Source organism: Acomys russatus, chromosome 22 (genome assembly GCF_903995435.1).
Source record: "Acomys russatus chromosome 22, mAcoRus1.1, whole genome shotgun sequence".
NCBI lineage: Eukaryota > Metazoa > Chordata > Mammalia > Rodentia > Muridae > Acomys > Acomys russatus.
The window spans coordinates 51,205,615-51,217,924 of record NC_067158.1 but is presented as its reverse complement, the minus strand read 5'-3'; the positions used below and the strand labels follow the sequence as shown (position 1 = coordinate 51,217,924).

Genomic DNA, 12,310 nt, shown 5'->3' with positions numbered 1-12,310 from the left:
AATATCCTAACTATTTTTCCAGGCTTGAGTACATGAACAGAAAACAACATTGTGAAACCTTTTGTCACAAGTGATAGAAGAAAACAACCCTTAAGAAGTACATTCTCCTGTGTCTCCTTAAGAAGTACATCCTCCTGTGTCTCTCCTTAAGAAGTACATCCTCCTGTGTCTCTCCTTAAGAAGTACATCCTCCTGTGTCTCTCCTTAAGAAGTACATCCTCCTGTGTCTCTCCTTAAGAAGTACATCCTCCTGTGTCTCTCCTTAAGAAGTACATCCTCCTGTGTCTCTCCTTAAGAAGTACATCCTCCTGTGTCTCTCATTGTGCTGCTTTTTGATACTTAGGTAGTAATGAAGCCACCATTATGTCCTCAGTCAGCGAAGTGAATGTGGACATCAGAGATTTCCTAATGAGCATCAATTTGGAGCAGTACCTCTTACATTTCCGCGAGTTTGGTTTTTATACTGTGAAGGACTGCACATCGATAAATGATAGTGTGCTACACCAAATTGGAATATCACCTACAGGACACCGTAGGAGGATACTTAAACAGTTACAAATGATCTTCTCAAAAATGCAAGACATCCCAATATATGCAAATGTTCATAAAACAAAGAATGGCAACACCTCAAAAGAGCACCAAGGTGCTGCATCTTCCAGCAACAACACCTGTGGAGAATTTTCTGATTCTGCTAGTGTTCATAGACCCGGGCTGACACCGTTGGGGATGGTTACAAGTACTGTTAGTGAAGGGAGTCTCCAGTCTCCGAAGTCGCATGATAAGCTGTCTCTTTCTTCCTGTGACCCGCCCTTTCCAGAAGAAGAGCTACACCAGCATGCGGATTCTTTGCAAGATTCTTTACTTGGTAGTGTAAATGTTCAAATAGATTCTTTGATTACCAAGAAGGCCGAGGATTACACAGCTGGGGACGAACAAACAGAAAAAGGCAACTTGATATCAGAAAATTCCAGCAAGGCTCTTAGCACAAACCCTGAATGCCTCCCCTCTGTGGACTACCCAACGTCGGAAACAGATTCCGGAAATGGAACCAATGGCTATTTAGAAAGCTCCCCACCATCCCCTTTCTTTCAGTTTCAAGGAGAGATGGTTGTGAATGACCTATATGTTCCGTCATCACCGGTCCACACGCCCATGAGAAGCCGGAGCAAGTTGGTTTCCAGACCTTCTCGATCCTTTCTGCTGAGACACCGGCCTGTACCAGAGATCCCAGGGTCAACAAAAACAATTTCAGGGAGGTAAGTATTGTGACAGAACTTTGTGTACTCACTGTGGAAGACTTTATTCATTTTAGCAACAGTATTTCCAGCATTCCTGTCTAAGATTGGCCTCTGTATAGTTGAGTATCCAGCCAGCCTTTCCTTTGCTCTTCTTTCAGGCATTCCATCCCCATGTTGTTTGTTCTGCGTGTAAGTCCCCAGAGTCTGTTTCCAGTTCGTACATAGGTCCTGGGGACTGTAGCCTTCCCTGGTTTCACTGGGGACCATACCTTCCTCTTGCTCCCGTGGGTATTCCTTGCTGTAGCCTCTCTCCTCATCTGGAATTGTGTTCCCTCAGCCGAGGTCACGTGTTTGAGCTGCTGACTCTGTCTCTCCACTTCGTTATTTACTCTTTGTCAGGGAATGTACTTTTCAATGCCAGTTACTCACTGCCTGGCACAGTGCTTGGCACCTATTAATAATTCAACACAAATCTGTTGAGTTTGGAAACACTTGTGCTGGGCAGGATATATAGAAAAGGAAAAGCTTTGCAGTCTAGTGCAGAAACCAAGTGTAAAAAGATGGTGGAAGTACAATATGAAGCCATGTCCGTGGGCTGTAGAACTCTGGGGCCACAATGAGAGGAGCCCTGCCAAGCAGTGGTGGGTTGGAGATATTCTGAGATAGCTAGACAACGTCAGAGAGGCTGACTTAAAGCAGGGAGAACCTTCCACCATTTATCAGTTAACTTACATAGCTGGTTTTTTTCCAGGGATGGGTCGGTAGGACCCACCCATCTGTCCGCTGATACCTCCACATGATTCTGCAGGGAAGCGAGCTGTGATTCAGGCTTGATGGCTCCTGTAGAGCTTTTTAGGCTTTCTGCATACACCCCAGGCTGACAGCTCCTCCAGCGGCTTCTTCCCAGCCCAAATCTGGGGCTGTCTCTGAGTTGTTTTGCCCTGTGGGACCCTTGGCAATTAAAATTGTATTTGTGAGAGGGCAGAACACATACTTGTGAGGTGGAGCAATTTCTGACTTGGTTGAATTTAAAGATTTCTAATATGTTAGAACATGAAATTTTTTTTGGGGGGGGTGCAGAGACCCTAATTAATTTCTCTTTGCCATGATGGGCCTGACACCAATAGCAAAGTCTGGTGTCTGCTGAGAATCAGCAGTGAAAGTATGAGCTATAAAATACGCAGGCATTTGCTTGCTGCACAGTCTGTTGTCCATTTTCCACAGAGACCCAGGAAGTAGGGATGGTTCCCTCATCGGTAATCATTAGGTAGAAATCTTAGCTTGATTTTCTCAGGATCTCAGGGTCAGGGAACTGAGAGAAGTGTCAATGCTACCGGACAGGTGAAACCAGGTGTTTACTAGGAATTAATGCTAATAATGCTATTTAAGTGTCCAGCTTCTAGCCTGCTTTATAATGCCCAGAACACAACTTCCTTTTTCCTCCCTTTCTTTTGCCATTCAGTATTTACTTACTTTTATTTTTATTTTTATTTTATTTTTTTTTTTAGAAAGAGTAGACAATAAACCAAAAGTAACTTGAGTTTAAAAATCACCCAAATAAATACCCGGGAAACTTGACTACTGTAGGAGAAAGACAGCTAAGCAAACAGCACATTGCTTCTTATATACAAGTATTGGAATATGTTGGGTGAGAGTGTAACATAAAAAAATGTATCTTGGGATGATAAAGGAAGATGTTTCTAAGTGGGTAAATAAAATGAGAAATTGTAAAAAGAAAAGTACAATATTATTAAAATATTAAATAATTGCACTAACGAGCATGTTGGGGGTCCTGAGTGCCCTGCTGCTCCTGCTTGTGATCATGACTGGAGCCTTGGCTGCTAGTATGATGACTATAGACCTATCCTTTCTATCCAAAGTAAAGATTATAATGCAGGCACGTCATTTCTCCCTTCCTCTTTCTCTTTCAAAGGCTCTCATATGCCCCTCCTTGCTCTCTTTCAAATCCATGGCTTCTTTTTTCACTGATTGTTGTTGTATGTATGTATGTGTGTCTACATCTACACACACATATAGACATGCATTCCTAAATAGAACCTTCTCAGTCTATGTACGGTTCCTTGTATGTGTTTTCAGGGCTGACTCTTTGGTATTGGATAACAAATTGCTGTGCTCTTCCCTGGAGAAGCCTCTGTCCCGTTCGCAGCACTCCTTAGGCACCCGTGGAGGCCTCCTCCTCCTCCTTCTCCTCCTCCAGTCTACTTCGTCATGCCTATTGTCCCTGTTCATATCATGTTTAGGTAGTCATGTTAGCGCGACTTTATGGGTGTAGCTTCTGAAATTGCTAGGAGACACTGTCTCACAGCAAGCTCCCTGATCCTCTGGCTCTTATCATATTTCTGGCCCCTCTGCTGCAATGTTGCTTGAGCCTTAGGTGTGGAATCTGTTTTGTAGATGTATCCAGGGATTGGGTTTCACAACACTGCATGTTGGTTGGTTGTATTTTTCTGTGTAATAGTCGTTATTGCATTGAGAAGTTTCTTTGGTGAGGAGTGAGGACTATGCATGGCTGGCTGTAAACACAAATACAGCATTAGTCAGGGATTATGCTAGCTTAGTACAGTTGCATTAGTAGGTTCTCTTCCAAGATTTGGGGCTTCACTAGCCTGGGTTGTGGCCAGGTTTCTAGTATCAGACCTATTTTCCCTCTTGGTGAACGGATTTTAAATCTAACCAGAGAGCTGTTGGTTACCACCAAGGTATGTATGCCACTACTGTACCCCTAGGGTTATCATGCCATGCTGGTATGGTAGAACTTCTTAATATTGATTTTACAAAAAACAAGTTTATTGCATATGTAAGAATTTGAGTCAAGGTTATAGATCACTCAATATTACATAACCTTCCAGCTTTCAAATACTTGTTAAATTTGAACAGTTAAATGAATATAAAAGCCCACAAGTCTTCCTACGTGATAAGCTGTCTCTGTGAGTGCATACAGCAAAATGGAATCCCTTGGTAAGCCTGGCAGAGACTGTGAGATAAGACACAGGAGGTTCAAGTCAGATGGCATGTGCTATTTTGGACATTTTAGGCAGCATCGATGTTCATATGTAGCTGCACAGGGCTGTGACTCTGCACTGTCCATCCTCTGAGGGTTGTAACAGGGTTTAGAATTAGATACATGTTGGATTAAGAGGAGAAAGCATCACAAACAAGTATAAGAATTACGGGCACAGGAACCCTCCTGGAGAAGAGAGGGTTCAGAAACAATGAGAACCCTTACAAATTGGATGGGGCAATGGGTACCCAGTTATAAAAGGAAGCCAGTTCCGTGTAAAGTGTAAACAAAAGCTAAGGGTTCTTTATGTATCAACTTTGTGCAAATTACTGAGTCTAGTGGCATCTCCACTTCTGTCCTTGATGATAAGGATGCTATTCCTTTTACTGGGAAATTTCATCTTCTGCTTTTAGCAAATAATACCGAGGTTAAGGCAGTGCCCACCCACCTTCTATTTTTAAACACTTGCATGAATGCCTTAAATTTAAAATATTCCAAATGCCAGTGTGGTATAGTTTTGACTCCTTTGGATAGAAAGGATCTCTATCACGTGGAAGCCTGTCGATATCAAAACTGAGGACAAATGGATTGAGCTAGAAATGATCGTAATGAGTGAGTTAACTCAGAAGCAGAAAGAGTCAAATGGTATATACTCACATCTGGCCACTAGTGCAAGGGGCATGTCCATGAAAGTCTTCACTTACCAGGAAAGTGGGACAGAGGAGAGGACATCCTATTGGGACTCTAGATGAGAGAAGCATAGGAGAATGGGGAAATAGAAGGATCCAGAGGGTCCTAGAAACCTATAAGAAGAACATTATGATGGGCAGATCTGAGCCCAGGGGTCCTGCTCAAACTGTGGCACCAAATGTGCAGTAAACTTTGAACCCCTACCCAGATCTAGCCAATGGACAGGACATTCTTCACAGTTGAATGGAGAGTGTGGTCTGACTTTCACACGAACTCTGGTGCCCCATATTTGACCACGTCCCCTGGATGGGGAGGCCGGGTGCCACTCAGAGGAAGGATAGCAGGCCACCAAGAAGAGACTTGATACCCTGTGATCATATACAGGGGGAGGAGGTCTCCCTCAGTCACAGTCATAGGGGAGGGGAGTAAGGGGAAACTGGGAGGAAGGGAGGAATGGGAGGATACAAGGGATGGGATAACAATTGAGATGTAATATGAATAAATTAATAAAATATATTTTTAAAAACTGAGGACCTTTAAAACTTAAAAGCAACATAGCATCAACATTTGTTACGAACTAATGACTGTGCAGTGTTCCCAATATGGTTTTTAAACTTGATCATTGAAATCTTTCTTTGCTTCTGTTGTGGAATAAAGAGAAATATACACATAAATCAGGATTGGGGGAAGGAGCTGAGGGGCTGGTCCGGTTGGTGGTGTTTTCCTAGCATGCAGGGAGCCTTGGATTTGATGACCCTCCACACTGAGTAGGCCAGGTGTGGTGGTGTGTGCCTGTTATCTGAACCGCCAGGAGGTCCTCAGGTCATAAAAGAAGCAACCCAGTGAAAATATTTCCCAAAGGCACTGTGTGTTTTTCCTTGTGCTCCTCTGCGTTACCGATAGCTCTTGTCAATTTCCAGAATGCTATAATAAGACCCTTCCACACAGCTGTGGATTACTGAATTTGGTCAAATAATAATATCAACAAAAGAAATGAAATGTATTTTTTTTGTGCCTGATAACAATATTTTTTCCTCTCCTCCCTCTGTCCTCTCTCCTAACTTATCAGACACAGTTGACATTCTTTTTTTTTTAACTGCTCCTTTTTTTATTAATTAATTAATTTATTCAGATTACAATTCAATTGTTATCCCATCACTTGTATCCTCCCCTTTCCCCCTTCCTCCTGCTTTCACCCTACTCCCCTCTCCTAGGTCTAAGACCAAGGGGGACCTCTTCCCCCACTAGGTGGTCATAGGCTATCAAGTCTCATCTTGGTAGCCTGCTTATTCTTCACTTCTTTTTCTCTTCTTGTCTTGACTTGTTTCTGAATTCATACCTGTTCCTTTTCTCTGGAGGGCTAGACCAGAGTGGTGGGGGAGGGTAGTGAATGTCTTGATACTTTGCTCCTTTTCTGTCTCTACTTTGAGTTGGTGCTGTTTCTTTGGAGCCTAGAGCAGGAATTCTGACTTGCCTCTTTCTGTTTTCCCTAGGAATTCAGGGAGTGTCCTGTGATTTGCATGCAGGATTGTCCTGAGGCAGAAAGAACATGTGTCTTAGAAACTAAAAGAAATATGTACCTTTTCTCTCCTGTAGTTTAATGATTTTTATGCATAGTTCATGCAAGTATTTCATACTTAGCACAGCTTTGGATGCCTCTCTTTTAGATAAAGTACCTCTTCAGCATTTAAAGAAGAGGGAATGAGGATTTGGCAGCCATGGGAAGGGGGCATTGCACAGCTGTGCAGTGATGGAGATCTGTCTGTCCCAGAACAGATCAAATCTGTACCTGCCATCTCCAGCCTTCTTTGGATTTCTTAAAAACCTTGGGTCTGGCTTGGTGATTCATGTCTACAATCCCAGCCTTCTGCAGGAAGAGGGAGGAGGATTTTAGATCCCAAACCAGCCTGGCCTATGTAATGAGAGTCCGTCTTAGATCAGGAAAACAATACAGACTTCTTCCTTATGTGGAAGACGATTTTATATACTTTAATAGCAAAATGAACAGAAAGTATAAAGGAGAGTAATTAGTGGTTACTGAATTGAATAAAGACATGTAAACACATTTGTTTTTTGATGCAAAGTTAGAGTTTCAATAAAGAATTACACATGATGTGGGAAGAGTGAGAGTCTGGTGGGAAGAAGAGGCAGGACAGGCACACAACACATCGCTAAAGGTAAGTATGGAGGCATTTCAAGAGGAACAATCCAGGCCACCCTATCATGGCGAGGCTTAGGTAGTTCTCTTTATGAGGTTTGGACTGATACTGATTGTGCGTGTGTGTGTGTGTGTGTGTGTGTGTGTGTGTGTGTGTGTGTTTGTTTTGTTTCTCAGGGACCACTGAGAGCTGGACAAATGCTTAATCACAGAGCCATCATTTAATGTTAACTTTTTATTGAGACAGGTACTTACCAAGTTGGCCAACTTGGCGTGACTTTATAACCCAGGAGTACTTGAATTTAGTGTCCCCCTGCCTCAGCTTCCTGAGCAGCTTATATAACAAGCCTGTGTCACACTGGAAGGTGTAGTTGATAAGAAAACCTTAATGGAGGGGCCCAGGTATTGTTAAAGTAAGGTGAAGAAAAGGAGTTGGGGAATTCTAGGAATGGGTCCACACTTTCCCAGAGTAGGGTTACTATGCGACACAGCTTTGTTATTCTGTCAGCCCTCCGCCCCGTGTGGTTTGGGCTCCAGCACCACCCGCTCATGCTTATCTAGATCTAGGCCACTTCATTTCTTGACTCAGAGATTTTCCTAGGGAAGTTGAAGAGGGAAGGACATCTTATAAGTACCGCAGCTGATCCTGGGCTGTTGACCCTGCTCTGCACGGACAAGAAGTCTGCCTGATCTGGGGGCATCAGAGAGACTGCCGGTCACCCACAAGTTGCAGTGGGCTAGAGGCACTGAGGTAGTATCTTACTAGCATGGAGCTTTTGCAGTCTGGAAAACACAAGTTCTAGAAGGTTAAAATGTAGGGATTAAATGTGAGTTTTCAATTTGTAGAATAATGGCTACCAAGGCGTCCTCAGAATGGTGTAGGGAATGGATCAAGTGGGTAAAGTCATTCTTAGTGCAGTCTAAGTGGTGCTTGTGCCCAGACAATATTATCTTAAGAGAAATCTAGACAGCCTTGGAGTAAGAAGAATCAACATCATATTCCATGTTGAACGGAAACTTCATATTTTACTGTGCAGAAGAAAAATGGTAAGGAGCCCTAAACGCAGCCTAAAACAAACAAACAAACAAACAAACAGTGACATCATTTCATAGTAGACCAAACGTTCAGTTGATTGAGAGTCACCACCCCAGTTTGCTTTGCTCATCCTGCCATCTCTGAAGTCACCTGTACTCTGAAATTTGTGTTTATTCTTCCTTGCATGGCTTTTAGCTTTTGCCACAGATGCAGTAGTGTGGTTGTAGACCTCCTTTTCTTCTGTTTGGCTCTTCCAGGGTCTCCCTGTGTAACACTGTCAGGTCTGGGACGTACAGTACTCCTGCACAGCTTCTATGAGTCTGAGCGTTTCAGGCTCTAACCACTCCTGACTCTTGTAGATGTTTGAATATGGGATTCTTCTGCAGCTTGGTGTCTGTTAGTACCAAAATGAAGATCTTAACACCTTGGTACATATTTTATGCAATAAATGATATATATGTAATTTATTCCCCTAGTACATTGTTGAAATGTTTTCACTATTACAAATGAAGAGAATTCCTTTTAAAGACTTTCCAAGGCAAGTACACATTAGATTTACTGATAGGACAAACCATTTTTCCCCTAATAGATATAGTGACAGTTGACTCATTTACCACCGCCAACCCCCAAACTCTTACATAACCAAACACAACGGCACAGCGGTGAGTGGACTCATGAATCAAGTACCTTTTAAAATTGCCCTTGTTCATTCTAGCAGATACTGAGGGAAGAGATGGGCGGTCAGCAGAGGCCTTGGTGCCTGGGACCAAGGGAACTTGCCCGGGGAGCTGATGTCACAGGGTCCCATGGCTGACACAAGCATATACATCCTATCTTTATTGTGTCTTTTCTATAAATTTTAATACTACCCAAGGAGGAGAGGAACCTGCCAAGATTGGGCTGACTCCTCAGTTTTGGACGAACTGTGATACAGTCATCTTTTAATTTTGTGCCTTTTATCATTGTTTTCTTGATACGAGCAGATAGCAGGAGGAGCTAGGCAGAGCCAGGCTTGACAGCTCTGGTGACAATGAGTCACCTCTTGGTGAGTGCAAAGGCAATAGGCACATTGATAAAAGGGTGGAGGAGGCTTCATTACTTACGCAGGTCATGTGAGCATCAGGGATAACTCCCATCTCTCTGAACAAGCAGGGCAAAAAGGCTTTTGTTGTAGTGATCTCTCAGTTCTTAGCTTCCACATGGAAACCGTTTACTTGAGAGACACAGAGTGTAGAGCCAGAGTTTACTTAGCAAAGTGAGCAAGCACTCCAGAGGGAAATGAAGACCTTTGCAGAAAAGAGCTATGAGCCCAGTAGCTTCGGTGTTGTGGGGTTTTCCTGTTTTTGTGAATATTTATGAAGTGGGTGGTGTATTCCTGGAATAAGGTGACAACCCCCCACCCCCAATCATGGCAGATCTGGTTTTCCTTGTAGGATGTTTCACCCTATATTCCTGTAGAAAAGCCCACTGAGGTGGTGAGGATGATGGTGATGATGTTGAAGACAGATTCTGAGGATGCAGGCCATTATGCACCAGGATACAGGCCTGGTATTTTAGTTTCTGATATATTGGGAACAACCTCCTCTCAGCCTCAAGGGCTCATTAACCACAAAGGGCTTTTCCTAACCATCGGCAGAGGAGGCAGCGGCCATGGTAAGAGCCACAGCTTTTGTGTTAGCTCATACTAGGATGTGGAACCATCAGAGTGAGACTGGGCTACGCGGAATCATTTGAGAAGGGCATGTGCTAGTGGCTGCCTGTTATCTCCATACTTAGAAGGTCTGAGGAGTAGCATGAGGACCATGTGTTCCACACATGACTGGGATAAAGAGTGAATGCTAGCCTGGCCTGAGCTATGTAATAAAGGCCTGCCTTAAAACTGCTGCACAACCAGACACAGGCAGGATGAGTTCTTTCCCCTTGACACCTGCAGGCATTTAATACCACTTCGCGCATCCTGTACATAGGCTAAAACCACTGCAATGCTGTGAGCATAAATGGTGTAAGTGGATCTCCTTCCTTCAGGGGAAAAACTTGGTCCTTAATTTCTGTGTTTAGTGTATCTCTTTCTCATCAAAGTCCTTTCTAGGATAAAGGGTTTCTTTCTAGGAGGCATAAAATTTTATTGCATACGGATGTGTTCTGTTAATTAATTTTGTCACTATATTATCAAATTTTTATCAATTGTTTTTCTCACTGTCAAATCAACATTAATTTCTTAGGTGTAAATATTGCTTGGTTATATTATTCTTTTTATGTATTGGTATACTTGATTTACTAATGTTTCGCACATAAGTCAAGTAATATTTATGTAATGTTTTTGATTAGTTATCATTTATATTGTACTAACAAGGTAAGTTGAGGAATAGGCATTTATAATTCATTTCTCATACATTTTATGATTGATATTATTTCTTTAATTGTGTGTTGGAATTTACTATTGAAATATTTAGGCCTGGAGGTTTTGTGAATAGATTATTCATTACTAAGCTAAAGTTTTTGGGTGGAAGTAGAACTGTTTAGTTTTTATTTAATTTTTTCAGATGTCATCATTTGAATACATGGATAATGTCCAGTATAATAATTCATCAATGCTCAGGGCATAAGCCTTTTCTTATTAATATTTCTCTCTAAGGCTCTCAGGTTTTGTAGTGAGGTCCCCTCTTTTCACCTCTGATGCTGTTCATTTTTTATCTTCTATCTCTTATATCTTCTTTCACTGAAATTTATCTATTTTATTGATCCTACTGAAGCTATGTTGTGTAACAGAGAGTTTTAAATTTTGTCAATATTTTATGTCATTGATTTCCTCTCTTTTGTTATTTCAAGGCCCTGATCCTTCCCTTTCGATGCTGAAACTGAACTCTTATGTAGCAGTAGATACTGTATTCTTTCTTTTTGTACAGTGCTGATCCCGTGTTTGCTGTTTTCATGTTATATTCTCACTGTGTACATGTCATATCTGCTCTCAAAACTGTAAGACATTTGAGGAAATATTTTCATACTATGTTCTTAGAACATATGTTTTTGATAAAATGTGATAAAGTTAATGTCAACATTGCTAACTAAAATACATCTATTCAATTAGTTTGTTTCTGAAATATGATAATAGTTTTGAAATCAAATGCATATAAACACTGGATAAATACTTTTTTTGAATTTTAAGTATTGCAAGGAGGGAATTTGAATGACTTATAGTGTCTGATGAAATCTCTCTCTTGAATGCTAAATACAAAAGCAAATTGGTAGAATATGTCCTTTATTTATAATTCAAGTCAGATCTACATTTGAGTATTGATGTCTCTACTTAAATTCTAAGTCTTAGAAGGATGTGTAGTCCATGATGTGTCCCGCACATGAGACAGTGTAGTGACCTGACTTTTTATTTTGCTTTAAGCTATTTCCGAGACAGAAGAAGTGCTACTACCTCAGCTGGAAAATCTTCCACACTGAAAAGTGAGTCTCTGCATAAAACCAACTATAAGTCAGTTTTCCCCTGTGTGGCCATCTTTAGGTAGTGCTAGCATTGTGTTGTAGAGGCAGCCTGCTTTTGGAATAGGGAATGCTGAGGTGACTGTCCTCAAATCCATAGCAGTTTAGAACCTCCAAGATAAGTGAGTACAAAAGAAATGGGCACTAGGATTCCTGGAACATTGTGTGTGCTTGTAGCAAAAGATGTAGTAAACAGAGCCTTCATTTATCGTTAGGAAAGGAATTCAATGGAATGTTATATGGTAGTCTGAGCTATAAGAATAATTATATATGAAAAATTATTTTGCTGTGGTGAAAAGTTTGACACCCTTGTTTTGGTAAGGTGATCATTGGTTGGACCCTTCTGCTTGCAATTTGATAATCCACTGACTCGGGCTCCAGAACATTTTTCTTGAGTGTAAAGTAGCAAATGAACGGTTACTCTACTTTTGGAAAAATTTTCCCTAGGAGAAATGCAAAAACTGAAGATTCATTCCCGCAGATCACTACAATTGAGAGATACAGGTTGTTTTCTTGAAATTACTCCTCTGTAGGAGTGTTAGTAGCTGAGAGGGGCTATATCACACCAGTTCTAAGGTTTCAAGCAATAGCTAGCCAGTATTTTAATGAACTCTTTACAGTTGTTAGAAGTTATATCCTTCCTTTTAAAATATTACTGGTTTTCTAAAATAGCT

At 41.5% G+C, this 12,310-nt stretch overlaps 1 protein-coding gene across 1 annotated transcript in view; it reads left to right on the top strand.

The window, feature by feature from the left end:
* The first annotated feature begins 234 nt into the window (after positions 1-234).
* Positions 235-12,310, top strand: part of Arap2 (ArfGAP with RhoGAP domain, ankyrin repeat and PH domain 2) — a 150,432-nt gene continuing 138,356 nt past the window's right edge. The window contains exons 1-2 of the mRNA XM_051164910.1: positions 235-1,256; positions 11,542-11,600. Of these exons, the coding sequence (XP_051020867.1) occupies positions 364-1,256; positions 11,542-11,600 (952 nt within the window). The 5' untranslated portion in view covers positions 235-363. The remainder of the gene's footprint in view (positions 1,257-11,541; positions 11,601-12,310) is intronic.